This window comes from Rhamphochromis longiceps, linkage group LG3 (assembly GCF_057381845.1).
Source record: "Rhamphochromis longiceps isolate RC_006_pf linkage group LG3, R_longiceps_female_GT1.1, whole genome shotgun sequence".
NCBI lineage: Eukaryota > Metazoa > Chordata > Actinopteri > Cichliformes > Cichlidae > Rhamphochromis > Rhamphochromis longiceps.
The window spans coordinates 40,048,486-40,067,031 of NC_140559.1; the positions used below are offsets into that span (position 1 = coordinate 40,048,486).

General features: G+C 40.4%; 1 protein-coding gene across 1 annotated transcript in view; it reads right to left on the reverse strand.

Annotated features, from left to right (window-relative positions):
* Positions 1–18,546, reverse strand: part of LOC146674649 (Fc receptor-like protein 5) — a 74,924-nt gene that overhangs the window by 40,584 nt on the left and 15,794 nt on the right. Inside the window, exon 12 of the mRNA XM_085401104.1 lies at positions 18,177–18,434. Within this exon, the coding sequence (XP_085257230.1) occupies positions 18,177–18,434 (258 nt within the window). The remainder of the gene's footprint in view (positions 1–18,176; positions 18,435–18,546) is intronic.

Below are 18,546 nucleotides of genomic sequence, written 5' to 3' on the forward strand. Positions count from 1 at the left end.
ATTCATTCCTACAAGAGATGACAACCAGCAAAGACAAAAAACTGAGTTTTTAAAATTTTGCATTTTGCTCTATCTGCTGCCAGCTGTCAGAGATAAAACATGTTTTCTGGAAGGCAACACACATATTTAGCTTAAATTGTTCTTCCTCATTTTAATTCTGCAGCAGAAGAAAAAGATAGTTAAGTCATCATTGTGTTACTGAAGCGAGCTCGGCAGCTCAGTGATGACTCACAGTGACAGATATAACACCTCTGTGAAAGCCAGCAGGCAAACATTATTTTACCATCACATTGTATTGAAACAAACAGAGAATCTCTCTCAGCTCTGCCACACATGCTTCACACCACTGATGCTGACAAACATGTTATTTTCATACATGTTTTACAAATAAACTACTGTATTCTGAGTTACCACCTTGTCAGCTCCAGTAATTCCCAAAGTGTGGGTCAGGGCCCCCTCGTGGGCCATGAAGGTAACACAGGTGGGCTGAAGTTCAGTTTGAAAATACAAGTATCACAAGTTTGGTGAAACAGAGCTGATTCCACTTTCAAATATTGTGCTTCTAGGACCAGGGCCCTGTTTCAGGAAGCCGGTTTGGAAAACTCAGAGTGAAAAACGACACTCACGGTTGAGTAACCCCGAACTGTCCAACTCGGAATATTCCGTTTCAGAAAGGCTGATAACAATTAGTTCAGTCAACGCGGAGTTGCTTTAACCCCAAGTGAAGCGCGCGGACGAGGATACATAAAGCCCTGATAAGCGGAGCACAGATTAAGCGAGTCACCATGGAGACGGAGGGAAAGAAGGCGCGGTCAATGTATTTCACAGCGCTTGAGGCCGAAATTCTGATGGCAGTATATGCCGATAACATGCAAATTCCGCGGAAAAAAGTAACACAGCCACAGCTGCAAAAGCATGCATGGCAAAACATAGCCGACAGAGTCAATGCGTGAGTGTTAATTTAAACATTGATCGAGGGATTTCCACCCATTTAACACGTTATTTTATCATATGTTATTTTATTTGTTATTTTATACATTTTATTTTGTGATGTGATGTGAGCGCAGGTGCAACCCAACAGGCCCCAAACGTGCCTGGCAGCAAGTAAAAATGAAATATAAAAATATAGTCCAAACAGGTAAGGTGTAATTGTATTATGAGCCATAGTGCTTGGTCTGTTTGTCCCATGTAAATCAATTGCAGTTAGAGGCTACATTAATTTTCTTTCTGTAAGCACTTATTGAAATTATCTGAGCACATTACAAGTACATATTTGCTTACTCTGTATGCTCAAATGTGGCCCGTTATAGCCAACAGAAAAAAGCGGAGGCCCGAAAAACAGGTGGGGGTCCTCCACCACCACCACTCACAGAGGCTGAGCAGTTGGCCCTCAGCCAAAACAGTGGGCGCCCTGTGGCTGAAGGCATCTCTGCGGGGACATCCTCTGAGGCAATAACCCCGCAAGACACAAGTGCCTACATAAGGGGTAAATTCAAAATAATACATGATGTGCATACATCCTTTCTTCACAGTCACCTTTGCAGTGCTACTCATTCATTTGATAAACTCTTTACCATAATGAATTATTTTGTAGTGAAGTTATTTTCCGACTGATTTTGCCTTCCCTCAGCCTTGGTTGTCTTTGAGAGCATAATGACAATGAAGTGTAAGGTGCTTGGTATGTTTGTTAATTGCCATTTGGTCCCTTGTAAGTTATAAGTGACCTGTATAAACCTCATATTCTATCAGTTGATGGTGATGGTGTACTGCATCTGGTGCAGCCTCCTGTTGAGCCAGACCAACATGCAGTTGTGAGTAATACTCCACAGATTATATGAGTTTACAGTAGAACAGCAATGTTGTCTATTTCTTTACTACAGGAAAATAATGAAGAAACATTGACAGCTGTTACAGAGGAGGAAGCAACAGAGACACTTTATGAGGTTTACATCTTTTAATACTTTGTGTACAGGAAATACAGGCGACCAATAAAGCCAGTTGAACAAAAAATCTGTTTATTCTTCTTTCAACATGTTGAGGTGATGGGTCAAAAGAAATGATTGTGACATATGGTGTCTCTGACTGCTCTTCCATCTTGTATGTCCGTGGGAGGGTCAGGATGTTCATGGTTTGGATCACTGCTGATGTTTGGTTCAGAAGGACAGTGTTCTCCTCTAATTGTGGCAATGTTGTGAAGAATCACACATGCCACAATAATGTCACATGCCCTTTCTGGGGTGACCCTGAGTCTTTGCAGGCACTGGAACCGGGCCTTAAGCATTCCGATAGTCATTTCAATTCTGGCTCTTGTCCTGCAATTAGCCAGATTATATCGCTGCTGTGGGCCCGGTTCAGGGTCAGGGTAAGGGGTAAGCAAATAGGGTAAACATGGATACCCCCTATCACCAAGCAAGTAGCCAGTGAACTCTCCTAAGACAGAAGGGTACACTTCAGTTCAAATGTCCCTGAAGCAATTGGTCTTTATATATTTTACAGTATTCTCAACTCACCATGTCCAAATTTTGTGCTCAGTGTACATTCACGGAATATTTGTGAGTCATGGACAGAGCCTGGCCACTTGGCTTCCACATTTGTGATAATGTTGGCAGCATCACATATGATCTTCACAGTGCAGAGAACACAAATTAGCATCCATTACTATAATGAAATAATTTGTTAGTTTGACATGCTACAGGGAACTATGTACCTGTACATTAATGCTGTGGAAAGACTTCCTGTTCACATAGTCTCCTTCATTTACTGAAGGAGCAATGATTGGAATGTGAGTGCCATCTGTACAGCCAATCACGCCTGGGAACCCTGAAAATAAATGTGCAATTTAAGTAGTAGTCCAAGTATCACCACATCATACATTAAGTTTTGGTCATCCTGATACCTGCAATTTTGTGGCATCCCTCTTTGATAAATCTTGTGGGTCTGTGACCGGGGAACACCACAGACGAGTACAGGAGACGTTTCAGTGCAACTGTAACATTCCTGACTGCCCGACAGACGGTAGCCTTGGAAACGTGCTCAGCGTCACCAATATTATACAGAAAGCTCCCGTTTGCAAGAAACCGAAGTGCAATACAAATAATATGCAATGAACTGAGAGCATGTCCGCGATGTGTCACATGCGTAATATATGGCCTGAGGATGTTATCCAAATAAATTATAGATTGTGCTGAGAAACGGTAACGTTCGCACAGAAAATCATCAGGAAATGATAAAATGTCCAAACGCGCTCTGATCACTCTCTCCCGGCGGAGAGCTCTGCGGAGAATTTGGGCTTCACGATCTACTGGCTCTTCAAGGAAGTGGCACGCCATGTCCGACACTTCCTACTGTCAGGTTTCCGACAAAGGGGCGGAGACAGTCAGGGTTAGTTGTAGTAAACCTGCTAGGGGGCAGGTTAGCTTCACGGAGTGTGTCGTCATAGTGACTCACTCAGGCTGCAGCTGAACTCGCTTTGTGAAACCGAAAACCCAGAGTTTTCGTTAACTCAGGGTATACTTACTCAGTTTTTCCACTAAACCGGCTTCCTGAAACAGGGCCCAGAAGAGAAAACAGAATAGAACAGGAAAGTTTTATCATCTAAAGCTTAAAATGAGACAAACTTCACACTGGTCCAGCCTTCAAAAGTTCAGTCAGAGCAAATATTCATGAAACATTTTTTAATGAACTTCATGATGACAGAACCCAACCAACCCCAGGAACTACATAAGCCTCTACGTAGTTGGCAGCAATGGATACTGATCAATGGCAGAGTTCCCAAAAGGATGTCAACAGGTGGAACTCACAGAGCAGCAGATGGAGCAGCACAGGTGGAACATGAAAGGTTTTTTTTTACACATTTCCCTTTTTCAAAAAACCATCATTCTTTCCACACTGTGGAAATGGGCACATGGACAGCATGGACAGCAGAACTGTCATGGTCCCTGTGCCTCACCAGCTGATACGTATTAGGCAACATGTGTTTTTGTTGTTTTTCTCTTTCTGTCTCTCTCTCCTACTGGAGGGGGTGCACATTACAGGCTCCTGCCCCTGGTCCACGCACCTGCCATTTCCACACCTGCTGCCTATCTTCGTAATCCCGAGCCCTACTTAAATAGGCAGCACTGTGCTACTCGTCGCTGGATCGTTGAGCTATCAGCGTCAGTTGCTCAGTAGCCTGAAAATCGGAATCTGTGAGTTGTTTCCGTCAGTTCATCTCTTACTGAAGATTTTTTGTGCAGCTCTTTCCCGGACCTTTCCCTTCCCTGGTCTGCGCCTGAGTCCGCATCGTGACAACAACGTTTAAATCCCTGGAATAGGAGACAGCTTTTTAGCCTGGTTGACACATGTGACATGTTGTAATGTTATCAGATACACCTTTCTTCAGTCAAGGCCAAAGGAAATAGTTCTGAATATAACTGTAAGCCTTATGAACACCCAAATGCTCTGATTGTGGGATGTCTTCAAAACTTTGTGATGAAATCTACTTGGCACAACCACGGTAAGCTGTATCAGAAAGAAAATAAAGCAAAACAAAAATAAATAAATAAATATTGTTTTTTTTTAAGTAGAAGTAAGTCAGGTACAGCCCTATTCTCTGGTCCACCTTGCTCGACTTTAAGTGCCTCCCTTGTGTAATGACACATGGTGGGTTGACTTCAAGGATACATGAATCTGATGCATCATTGCCCCAGAGCTAAACGGGTAACAGCTGACAGCAAAAATCAGCACCGGACCAGCTTTTTGCTTTTTGCCACATGTCCATAATGTGAGAATCATCTCACCTTCTGCATCAGCTGAACCTGTCCGATGTTTTGTTATTAGACTAATGTGCTAATCACAGTTTGACCATAATGAACACCAACTTTGATCCTGAGGAGCACATGTCACCAGGACACCCTAGATCGAAGGATGATCACTTTTGTAATCATGTGATCAGATCTGCAGCCCTATGTTCTGGACTCTCAGATGAAGCAAGAAGCTGAGATGATCGCCACCTGGTGGTGAGTTGGATCAGGATTCTGAAGGAGGCTGGGGATCTGACTGCATCGTGTTCTTCTGCTCTATTACTGAGGCAGCTGCACAGAGCTGCTGCTGCAAGGTTGTTGGTGCCTGTCGTAGTGGTATTCCAGATGGTAGACTTAAGAGGTAAAGACAGCGATCAATTTGAAGACGTCAAACTCTCAGGCTTTATTAGCTTGTGGGACCTCGGAGGAGGCTGACAGGTACAGGCAGGCCAAGCATACTGCAACCCTGGCTGCAGCTGAAACTAAAACTCAGTTGTGGTAGGAGAGTAAAAAGTTTATAGTAGGGGAGACCGGGGATAGTTGTAACATTTTTGACATTTCAGTCTGTAAATTGGAGCTCTTTTAAGGTAGTGGATTCAAAATGTAATGCAAAGTATTTACATATCTCGGCTATTAAATAGTGCAGCTATTTTCTCTGCAGCACAATTACCCATTGCATGGTATGGTCTCAAACACAAAGAGTGAAATGTTACAATTAACCCCATAGTCTGGGTTAGTTGTAACATATCCTGGGGTGAAATGTAACACAATGAAATAAGGGTACTAACAAAACATTAACATGTAATCTTTGTTTATTCAACACATGAATGCACTTACATCCATTTATGTAGCTGTGTGTGTGTGTGACAGAATGCAGAAATCTAGCTTTTGAACATATTCCAACCCCCCCAAAAAAGACAAATTATGGAATTTTCTGCAACTGAATATTTCATTCATTTTGGTTGGTCTTCCTTGAGTTTGGCCTCATTGGCTCAGTGGGCATTATAACCTACAACTCTTGCACCAATTTTGAACATAACAATGAAGCTGAAAAAATGTAGTTGTTCACCAGCATCGCAATTCCATTACTTTTTATCATGGCTTACCTTGCTGTGGTTTTCAAAGTGCTTCAGAAAGATGAGGAAATCTGTTTCTTGCACCCATCCTGATTTATTTCCACTACCAGTACTTCCTACTGGTCCATCTCTGACACAGTGGTCTGCATAATGTATGTGTGGGAACACAAACAGTGGAGGAATTGTGTTGCCAATAGCATTAACCGCATATACAAAAGCAACCAGTGAACCTCTCTCTGCTGATGTCGTTGCCCCAACTTGTTTAATATAAGTTAAAGTAATAGTGCGGTAAGTTGTAACATCTGCATTATTGTTACAACTAACTCAGACTGTTGCTGTTACAACTGACTGACTCCTATAGCCATGAACTAGCTAACATTACAGCCAACGGCTAAAACATTAGCACTAAAGACCTACACAGAATATATCCCCATAGACATACAAATAACATAATTTAAGTTTGATGAGTTTAACTGCAAAGCAGATAATGCTATTAGAAATTGAAATAAAGTAGAAAAACTTACTTTTTGGCATACAAATTGCTTTTTTTCGTGTTAAATTGTCTGTGTTTGACAAAATGTGCTGATTTTTCACATGTGATAGCAGAACTGAGTTGGGCATGCACAGGATGAGTCACATCATTTGAAACTTAGCCCTGATTGGAGAAATTGGAAGTGTTACAACTGACCCACGTTACAACTATCCCCGGTCTCCTCTACACCTGGAGCACTGTTGATGTCAACCAAGGATATTGTAAGCAGTAGAAGGAATACTTCAAAGATCTGATTGAAAAGCCTTCCATAGAGGATTCAGAGTCTGGGGATGAGTGGGCTCCATTAATAGGAGTGATGGTGGTGATGTAGTGAACTTATTAACAGTTATTAACATTCACAGGGTAGACGTGATACTTTAAGATGAACCTAAAAATGCCAAAAACCTGGAGCAAAAGTTTTGAAACGCCTGTTTTGTGGTGACAGTTGGAGGCAGCTGTATGAAGGCAGTGTGAGAAATTTATTTTCATGGTTTCACAGCACGTCATTTTTTTCCCTTTAGTTTAGCATGTGTCATCACTGCAGTAACACCATTTTTAATCTGCTGTCACACACTGTCATCCATACTTAAATGTACCAGTAATAATTATTACTGTTATTCAGGTACAGGGAGCACATATAAACATGTGTCATGCACACAGAGAACAAAGTGAAATTCCCACTGTGACCTTTGTGTGAATTCCCTGTTAATTCTCTGCTATGAGCTGATAACATAAAACAGCACATCTGTAACACAGAAGACTTCAGGCTGAAACCACAGGCTGCATTTCCTCTTTTCTAGGTGGTCACAAACCACGAGGCCTTTCAGTGGATAAAAAAAAGCCTCTGAGAGGATAGAAAGTAACCACCAACAGTCATTTATACACATGTAGGTGTAAAAAGAGATACAGAAGACTAGAGCAGCTTAAAGGGGTGGCAGTAAAGGCATACAGAGTAGTAGTTAATACAATTCTATTTATTTACAGTAAATTCCTGTATTTTAAAGCCAACTAAAAGATAAACTCTTCCCAAATAAAACAATAAAAACAAGCCAGGCAATGAAAATAAAATCACACAGAGCAAACTAGCAGTGCAAGAGAATACTCTGCATATGGTGACAACAGCCTTAAATAAATCGCAATAATATGGTAAATATTTACTCCGTCGTCTATCAGTTGTATATCACCTGTTACTGGGTCTGGCTCCTCCTCCAGGTCTGACACTGGTTCCAAAGAAACTGCTCCACGGCCTCCTGCCACGACTTCCTTTATGTCCTCTTTGCTCTAAGTTTAAGTTTACCTCATTGCGTTCGGAGGATGAGGTTAGTAAGTAACAAAACTACTTTTCAAAATAAAAGCATACAACCAGCAACATATGCTACAAATGTGTACTAACTAACACAGAGTGTGATACTAAAATCATTTCCACCAAGTGACGACAGCACTGAAGGCTACTCAGAAGAAATAATTCATCCTCATTCACTCTTAAGGCTCATCACACTTTGTTATTTACAGACACAGTTTTATTGTATTTATTTATTGCAACATGACATGGCAAATAATAGACTCTGAAGTCAAAGTCTTCAACTTTTATCTTCTAATATTTAACATCCAGCCAAGCAGATGAAGTCATAATAAAATGACTCCCTCTGTTGGCAACCAACTCCAAACACAACCCAGTGATTATATTTTGTACTAAAGTATTACACAAAACGTCCTTAAATGATGACTTAATGTATTTTTGATAATGAATACTTGCAATAAATAACTTAAAATATTGTAGTAACACATCAGGTAGCAAACAAGCTGAACACAGAAGGACTAAATGAGCAAATCACAAATCAACAATCAGGAAAACAGCTGCTTATGAAATTCCCACGGTGCTCTTTGAATTCCTTGTTTCCTCTGCTGTGTGAAGTTTGCTGAAAACATCAAACCTGCTGAACAGAAGATTTGTGGCTCAACCCACAGGCACAGCCAGAAATCATGAGAGTTTTCAGTTTCCTCTGATAAAAAGACAAACAGCAGAATAGACAGTTTGTTACACACGTGTAAGGACGACAGGCCGCTCAGAAGAACAAAGAGGTTGTTCTCTATCGTCATGTTTCCAGTTTTAAAATACACCCATCAAAAAATATACACAATTCTTGTTTTATGACTTCAGACTAAGGCTGCCACAAATGCCTATTTTGATAGTTGACTAATCAGATCATGCATCCATTGGACGTAAAACGTGCAGCTTTTTGCACCAGCATGCATCTGCTCTTATATAATTATTATTAGCTTACAGCTTTAAGTGTTTAAGATTTGTGCTAACTAAAAATAAAGACAAGATGATAGTTTATTAAACTTTAATGAAATTTGCAGATTGTCTCAGTAAAGTTTAATAATAAACTCAGCCGTCTGCTCCTTGCTATCTAAAATATAACAGGACACTGGAGTAAATTCTACCATCTCACACTTTTTAATCAGTTTTGTGTGACATTTACTGTATTCAGCTGTGTAAAAACTATAACTTTAATCTCAGCCAAAATGATTTACTCAGGAACAAATAAAACACTGAGAAAAGCAAAAATATATTTTTTAAGTCATCTAAGTGACTTAAATCATGTTTAACCTGAGTAGCCAAAGACCGCGGGGATCTGAAAATGATGTGCCGGGGAGTTCGATGTTCTCGCCGGCTCTTGTGAGCCTTGAAACCCCGGCTAGCTATCGAGCTGGTGGGTAACAAAAAGCACTTTTGCCAATATGTGATGTCTTGATAAACAGAGTAGATATTTGAAGTGCACACAGCTACATTCTCGCCTGAAAAGATCTTAAAAGTTTATTTTGTGACCCAGAAAGATTAATAAGAGTAATATTAAAACTAAGTAGCTGCCGCCATTCTTGGAAACTGGAATTGGCTGGGCCGCGCTATGAATTTTGGGATAGGTTGGGCCACGAAGGATATGCCCGACCCATCCTTCAAATCTGTTTTAAATGTTAAAAATATAGTTCAGTTTTAGAAGCTTTTATTCAAGTTGAGCAATTCAAATTCTAATTTAACTTATTCAAATTCAGTTTCTGATGGCACAAAGTTCTGCCCATACATGTCTCTTAATGGATTCATTTGATTTATGAACATAAATCTGATCTTCCAGTTCTGTAGCTTCCTACACTATCTGAATTAAGTGTTGCACCATGTGGAGAAACTTACAAAAAAACTGCTGACTTCTTTATTTAATGTTAAACACAATGGAACAGGTACAGGTAAATGACACACCATCAGTTTGAATGTTATTGATTCATTTAGTTCATTTGGCAGGGACAAACTTCTAACTATAAATGCATGAAATGAATAAAAATGTTTAAGATAAAGCAAAAAAAAAAAAAACCCAAAACAAAACAAAAAAGAAAAGAAATCAAGAAATACATTCATTACATTCAAATTCATACAGTACTGATCAGATCATTTTTTTTAAATAATGTAGATTTTTTAACAAATATAGTAAAAGTATGTGTTGGTGCCCATAACAGTACTTTTTAATGTAACACTGCAGACTTTAACTCTAGTTATCAGCTACTAAAGATCACATATTTCCCACTTTGTTCTCACTGATGTTGAAACAGGAAACATTCAGTTAAGTTTTATATACAGAAAGCTTTAAGAATATAAAAACAGCTGATTATATAGAACATAGTATGCTTTTATGCTATAAGAGAGTACTAACTCTATATGATATTATGATGTAATATTGTAACTGTACATAAAGCTGAGCATGTCTGATATTTGGGCAGCAGAGGAGCAAGAGTGGCTTCATAAAAAGCTTCTTCTTGGCTTTGCTGCTACAGCTGTCCTCACTGACCTGTAAGACAAGCACAAAAAGACAAAGTGATTTCCAACATGTAAAGATATTATGAGCTGAAGACATTTAATAATGTGAAGAATAAATCAGCCTGCATGGCAGCAGAATTACTGAGAGAGCTTCCTGATGTGACTTCAGAATAAACTGCTGCATCAGCTGCAGGACTTGATGTTCCTGTGAATGAAGAGAAGATCATTGAAAGCAATAATATCATTAACCAGGAGGAAACTTGACAGTGTCCACTAATGCAAAGATAAAAGAATATGATAGATTTTATTAATCCAGGTAATTAATACCTGAATACAAATATTAATATAAACAGCTTTACATTTTAAGAGCAGATAAACATGTTGAACAATATTCAGTGGAGATGATGGCAGACTTTGCTCACCTTTGTTTTTCTTGGCTTTTTCTTTTTTGGGCTGTTTGACCTCAGCATACATCAGACTGTCCTCTAAAAGAGACGTCAGAGCTCAGCACACATTTGTTCAGCACAGATATGATACAAACATGTTGGATACACATGAATTTAAACTTTTTACAACTACAGTGAAAGAAATCTAAGTAAAAATCATTTGTTGCCTGTGACACTTCAGCTTTGCATGTGTGTGTTTTGTGATTGAGGTCTGGGTCAGAATCTGTGGATGCTGTGATTCAGCAAAGCTGAAACACTGATTAGTAAGTGAATAACTAAACTCCATGTTGACCTATAATTACCTGCAATATAATGATGTGATGACACGTTCAAGTACAAACACTGAATGAGACTGTTGTGACTGTACCTGCAGCTCCTGTCTTCACATTAGTGTAAACAGCACTCTGCTCTGGTTTATGATGCTTCCCTGTGAAGATGATCGAATCCACAAAAGAAAAACATTTAATACATTTTTAAACGTTTCAAAAACTTTCCAGGCTTTTTTTCTACATTGTATATGTTTTGTGTACTCACACTTATTTCCAAAGTTTTCCAGTTCAATATTAGAGTAAATGACATCTGGGGGTTTATCTGCACCTAAAATGTTCATATTTTAGTTACACAATTGTAAACCAATGACATGGTGCCAGTTTCCTTAAATTAAAAGACTGTTTCATCTCTAGCTGCTCTGTGCTTTTCACATGATGTCCTGCACCAGTGTTTCAGTGGCTCACACATGAAAACCAACATGACACATTTTTCAAAGATAAATGAAAAAACAGAAAAACCTTTTACAGAGTTTCATTAGTTGTGTTTAAGTCAACAACAGGACTATCAGATATTTTCAGAGCATGAACCCATCATGGTGTTACTGTTTGTGTTGTTCTGATATAAACAACAACATTTGTGGATTCTTTCAGTTGAGTTAAAGATACAATCAGGTTGTAAAATCCTGTTTTCACCATGGTTTTCAGGGTTTTCCATCAGGGCCCTGTTTCAGGAAGCCGGTTTAGTGCAAACTCTGAGTAAGTATACCCTGAGTTAACGAAAACTCTGGGTTTTCGGTTTCACAAAGCGAGTTTAGATTAATTCTGAGTGAGTTACTATGACGACACACTCCGTGAAGCTAACCTGCCCCCTAGCAGGTTTACTTCAACTAACCCTGACGTTCTCCGCCTCTGTGTCGGAAACCTGACTGTAGGAAGTGTCAGACATGGCGTGTCCCTTCCTTGAAGAGCCAGTAGATGTTGAAGCCCAAATTCTCCGCAGAGCTCTCCGCCGGGAGAGAGTGATTAGAGCGCGTTCGGACATTTTATCATTTCCTGATGATTGTCTGTGCGAACGTTACCGTTTTTCAGCACAATCTATAATTTATTTGAATAACATCCTCAGGCCTAATATTGCTCATGTGACACATCGCGTACATCCTCTCAGTTCTGTACATATTATTTGTATTGCACTTCGTTTTTTGCAAACGGGAGCTTTCTGTATAATATTGGTGACGCTGAGCACGTTTCCAAGGCTACCGTCTGTCGGGCAGTCAGGAATGTTACAGTTGCACTGAAACGTCTCCTGTACTCGTTTGTGGTGTTCCCCGGTCACAGACCCACAAGATTTATCAAAGAGGGATTCCACAAAATTGCAGGTATCAGTATGAACGAAACTTAATTCATGATGTGGTGATATTTGAACTACTACTTAAATTTTACATTTATTTTCAGGGTTCCCAGGCGTGATTGGCTGTATAGATGGCACTCACATTCCAATCATTGCTCCTTCAGTAAATGAAGGAGACTATGTGAACAGGAAGTCTTTCCACAGCATTAATGTACAGGTACATAGTTCCCTGTAGCATTTCAAACTAACAAATTATTTCATTATAGTAATGGATGCTAATTTGTGTTCTCTGCACTGTGAAGATCATATGTGATGCTGCCAACATTATCACAAATGTGGAAGCCAACTGCTCAGCCTCTGTGAGTGGTGGTGGTGGAGGACCCCCACCTGTTTTTCGGGCCTCCGCTTTTTTTCTAGTGGCTATAACGGGTCACATTTGAGCATACAGAGTAAGCAAATATGTACTTGTAATGTGCTCAGATAATTTCAATAAGTGCTTACAGAAAGAAAATTAATGTAGCCTCTAACTGCAATTGATTTACATCGGACAAACAGGCAAGCACTATGGCTCATAATACAATTACACCTTACCTGTTTGGACTATATTTTTATATTTCATTTTTACTTGCTGCCAGGAACGTTTGGGGCCTGTTGGGTTGCACCTGCGCTCACATCACAAAATGAAATGTATAAAATAAAAAATAAAATAAAATATAATAAAATAACGTGTTAAATGGGTGGAAATCCCTAGATCAATGTTTAAATTAACACTCACGCATTGACTCTGTCGGCTATGTTTTGCCATGCATGCTCCCTTTCTTTTGCAGCTGAGGCTGTGTTACTTTTTTTCCGCAAAATTTGCATGTTATCGGCATATGCTGCCATCAGAATTTCGGCCTCAAGCGCTGTAAAATACATTGACCGCGCCTTCTTTCCCTCTGTCTCCATGGTGACTCGCTTAATCTGTGCTCCACTAATCAGGGCTTTATGTATCCTCGTGCGCGCACTTAACTTGGGGTTAAAGCAACTCCGCGTTGACTGAACTAATTGTTATCAGCCTTTCTGAAACGGAATATTCCGAGTTGGACAGTTCGGGGTTACTCAACCGTGAGTGTCGTTTTTCACTCTGAGTTTTCTAAACCGGCTTCTTGAAATAGGGCCCTGGGCCCTGTTTCAGGAAGCCGGTTTGGAAAACTCAGAGTGAAAAACGACACTCACGGTTGAGTAACCCCGAACTGTCCAACTCGGAATATTCCGTTTCAGAAAGGCTGATAACAATTAGTTCAGTCAACGCGGAGTTGCTTTAACCCCAAGTGAAGCGCGCGGACGAGGATACATAAAGCCCTGATAAGCGGAGCACAGATTAAGCGAGTCACCATGGAGACGGAGGGAAAGAAGGCGCGGTCAATGTATTTCACAGCGCTTGAGGCCGAAATTCTGATGGCAGCATATGCCGATAACATGCAAATTCCGCGGAAAAAAGTAACACAGCCACAGCTGCAAAAGCATGCATGGCAAAACATAGCCGACAGAGTCAATGCGTGAGTGTTAATTTAAACATTGATCGAGGGATTTCCACCCATTTAACACGTTATTTTATCATATGTTATTTTATTTGTTATTTTATACATTTTATTTTGTGATGTGGTGTGAGCGCAGGTGCAACCCAACAGGCCCCAAACGTGCCTGGCAGCAAGTAAAAATGAAATATAAAAATATAGTCCAAACAGGTAAGGTGTAATTGTATTATGAGCCATAGTGCTTGGTCTGTTTGTCCCATGTAAATTAATTGCAGTTAGAGGCTACATTAATTTTCTTTCTGTAAGCACTTATTGAAATTATCTGAGCACATTACAAGTACATATTTGCTTACTCTGTATGCTCAAATGTGACCCGTTATAGCCAACAGAAAAAAAGCGGAGGCCCGAAAAACAGGTGGGGGTCCTCCACCACCACCACTCACAGAGGCTGAGCAGTTGGCCCTCAGCCAAAACAGTGGGCGCCCTGTGGCCGAAGGCATCTCTGCGGGGACATCCTCTGAGGCAATAACCCCGCAAGACACAAGTGCCTACATAGGGGGTAAATTCAAAATAATACATGATGTGCATACATCCTTTCTTCACAGTCACCTTTGCAGTGCTACTCATTCATTTGATAAACTCTTTACCATAATGAATTATTTTGTAGTGAAGTTATTTTCCTACTGATTTTGCCTTCCCTCAGTCTTGGTTGTCTTTGAGAGCATAATGACAATGAAGTGTAAGGTGCTTGGTATGTTTGTTAATTGCCATTTGGTCCCTTGTAAGTTATAAGTGACCTGTATAAACCTCATATTCTATCAGTTGATGGTGATGGTGTACTGCATCTGGTGCAGCCTCCTGTTGAGCCAGACCAACATGCAGTTGTGAGTAATACTCCACAGATTATATGAGTTTACAGTAGAACAGCAATGTTGTTTATTTCTTTACTACAGGAAAATAATGAAGAAACATTGACAGCTGTTACAGAGGAGGAAGCAACAGAGACACTTTATGAGGTTTACATCTTTTAATACTTTGTGTACAGGAAACACAGGCGACCAATAAAGCCAGTTGAACAAAAAATCTGTTTATTCTTCTTTCAACATGTTGAGGTGATGGGTCAAAAGAAATGATTGTGACATATGGTGTCTCTGACTGCACTTCCATCTTGTATGTCCGTGGGAGGGTCAGGATGTTCATGGTTTGGATCACTGCTGATGTTTGGTTCAGAAGGACAGTGTTCTCCTCTAATTGTGGCAATGTTGTGAAGAATCACACATGCCACAATAATGTCACATGCCCTTTCTGGGGTGACCCTGAGTCTTTGCAGGCACTGGAACCGGGCCTTAAGCATTCCGATAGTCATTTCAATTCTGGCTCTTGTCCTGCAATTAGCCAGATTATATCGCTGCTGTGGGCCCGGTTCAGGGTCAGGGTAAGGGGTAAGCAAATAGGGTAAACATGGATACCCCCTATCACCAAGCAAGTAGCCAGTGAACTCTCCTAAGACAGAAGGATACACTTCAGTTCAAATGTCCCTGAAGCAATTGGTCTTTATATATTTTACAGTATTCTCAACTCACCATGTCCAAATTTTGTGCTCAGTGTACATTCACGGAATATTTGTGAGTCATGGACAGAGCCTGGCCACTTGGCTTCCACATTTGTGATAATGTTGGCAGCATCACATATGATCTTCACAGTGCAGAGAACACAAATTAGCATCCATTACTATAATGAAATAATTTGTTAGTTTGACATGCTACAGGGAACTATGTACCTGTACATTAATGCTGTGGAAAGACTTCCTGTTCACATAGTCTCCTTCATTTACTGAAGGAGCAATGATTGGAATGTGAGTGCCATCTGTATAGCCAATCACGCCTGGTAACCCTGAAAATAAATGTGCAATTTAAGTAGTAGTCCAAGTATCACCACATCATAAATTAAGTTTTGTTCATCCTGATACCTGCAATTTTGTGGCATCCCTCTTTGATAAATCTTGTGGGTCTGTGACCGGGGAACACCACAGACGAGTACAGGAGACGTTTCAGTGCAACTGTAACATTCCTGACTGCCCGACAGACGGTAGCCTTGGAAACGTGCTCAGCGTCACCAATATTATACAGAAAGCTCCCGTTTGCAAGAAACCGAAGTGCAATACAAATAATATGCAATGAACTGAGAGCATGTCCGCGATGTGTCACATGCGTAATATATGGCCTGAGGATGTTATCCAAATAAATTATAGATTGTGCTGAGAAACGGTAACGTTCGCACAGAAAATCATCAGGAAATGATAAAATGTCCAAACGCGCTCTGATCACTCTCTCCCGGTGGAGAGCTCTGCGGAGAATTTGGGCTTCACGATCTACTGGCTCTTCAAGGAAGTGGCACGCCATGTCCGACACTTCCTACTGTCAGGTTTCCGACAAAGGGGCGGAGACAGTCAGGGTTAGTTGTAGTAAACCTGCTAGGGGGCAGGTTAGCTTCACGGAGTGTGTCGTCATAGTGACTCACTCAGGCTGCAGCTGAACTCGCTTTGTGAAACCGAAAACCCAGAGTTTTCGTTAACTCAGGGTATACTTACTCAGTTTTTCCACTAAACCGGCTTCCTGAAACAGGGCCCTGGTCATAGTTCCTGTTACCAGGTACTTTTTCAGTATTTACTCAGCCAGAGTTCCAGGCGATCCGAGGCGATCCCAAAATGTGACGTCAACAGCCTGCAACCCACTGATTGACTGCTCAGTGGCATCACTCAATGACTTATGAGAGTATTACGTTGATGAAAATAAAAACAGCCATTTTTGAAACCCAGCAATGAGGAAAACAGCTACAAAAGCAACATCGTGGTCCCAGAGTCTGACGAAAATTCACAGATTGAGCAGCAGGTTTATCATCGCCTCAACATCCACCTTCATTGTAGTGTGTGTGACGCATACTAATTACGTCACAGGATGCTCAGCCACATTGCTATTAGGATGACCACACACATTAGGTGGTACTTGATTGTAATAGAAAACCAATCAATACGATTCGAATAGTTGTGAGTTGATCCAAGTAGGTACTAATGCAGGGGTGGGCAATTCCAGGCCCCGAGGGCCGTTGTCCTGCAGGTTTTAGATCTCACCTTGGGTCAACACATCTGAATCACATTATTAGTTCGTTACCTCTGGAGAACTTCAGGACATGTTGAGGACCTAATTTTTAAATCAGCTGTGTTGGTTCAAGGACACATCTAAACACATCTAAAACCTGCAGGGACACCGGTCCTCGAGGCCTGGAGTTGCCCACCCCTGTACTAATGGAAAAGGGGCATTAGTTATCACTGTGTTCCCACCTGTTTCCCATCATCTCATTATCCTGTGTTTTATAGACTGCCTCAAACTTCCTTTACTGTCAAATCCTTCATCATAGTTTGTTTTAATAAGGTTTGCAGAAATTTGGTTTCCTAGTTTTTTTTATTTGGATAACTTTCTAGGTTCTGTGATAGTTGTGTTTTAGTTTACTAACCGTGACAGATACTCAATGAAATGTCAATATCAATACTAATACTACTACTAATAATAATAACAACAATAAAGATAACAGAAAAGAGACTCTTACACTTGGACTGTCTGCAGCGATACAACAAGAGCAGGAGAATAATAATGAGAGAGACTCCACAAACCAGTCCAACAATCAACCACACAGGAGATGAAGAGCTGTCAGCTCCTGACACAGTTACTGTAACAACAAACAGAAATTAATTATTAATAAATTATAATCTTATAAATAAATGCATTTATAAAATAGAGCCAAGTGACTTTGAGACTTAAATCAGACAATCTAATGTTCCTTCTCAGTCATTAAACTCATTTACAAAATCCATCAGATGTTTTGATCCTGCTCACCTTTAACTGACATCCAGCTCTGTGCTGACTCTCTTCCTGAGTACTGACACTTGTAGAAACCTTCATCAGACTTTGACACTGCAGAGATCTTCAGCTCCCCTCGGGGATCATTTTGAAGAAGTTTGTCATTGTGATAGAAAAACACATTGGAAAGTATTTTTTGTGTTCTCAAACTGCAGCTCAGACTAACAGAAGCTCCCTCAGTCACAGGATGAACAGGACTCACCAGGATAGGACCATTACCATCATCTGTGACACAATCACACACAATTGTTTCAGTCACATCAGCTGGTGCACACTTTGAGAAAAAGCTGACAAACAATTATAAGAACAGATTGTACAAATGTTCATCATGAAGATCTGATCTTGGATATTTAAAAACTGCTGTATGTGTTTTATTTTTCCCACATGAAATGACTTCACATACAGCAAAGCTGGGACAAATGTTCATGTGACATCTAAATCATTCAGATCCAAGAAGTAAATGTATAATAACATACTCTGTACAGTGATGTTGACTGCACTGCTGAACTCTCCTGATCCAGACTCACACCAGTACACTGCAGTATCTGACTCTGATGTGTTGATGTCACATGTGGATCCAGTCATTCTCCTACAGTCAGAGAGTCGGCCGTCCTCAGAGAACTTCCTCACTCTCCACTCAGTGAAGTTTCCCTCACAGGTCAGTGAGACAGAGTCAGAGGTGAAGTGTTGCACTCTGTCAGGACTCACTGTGAGAGACGCTGCTGAATGAACATCTGGAAACAACATGTAGTGAAGAGACAAAGCTCACAGATGTTGGGATCAAAATATCACAGTGAAAATATTCTTTGTTTATCAAAATCTTATGTAAAAAAATAACAAGCATAA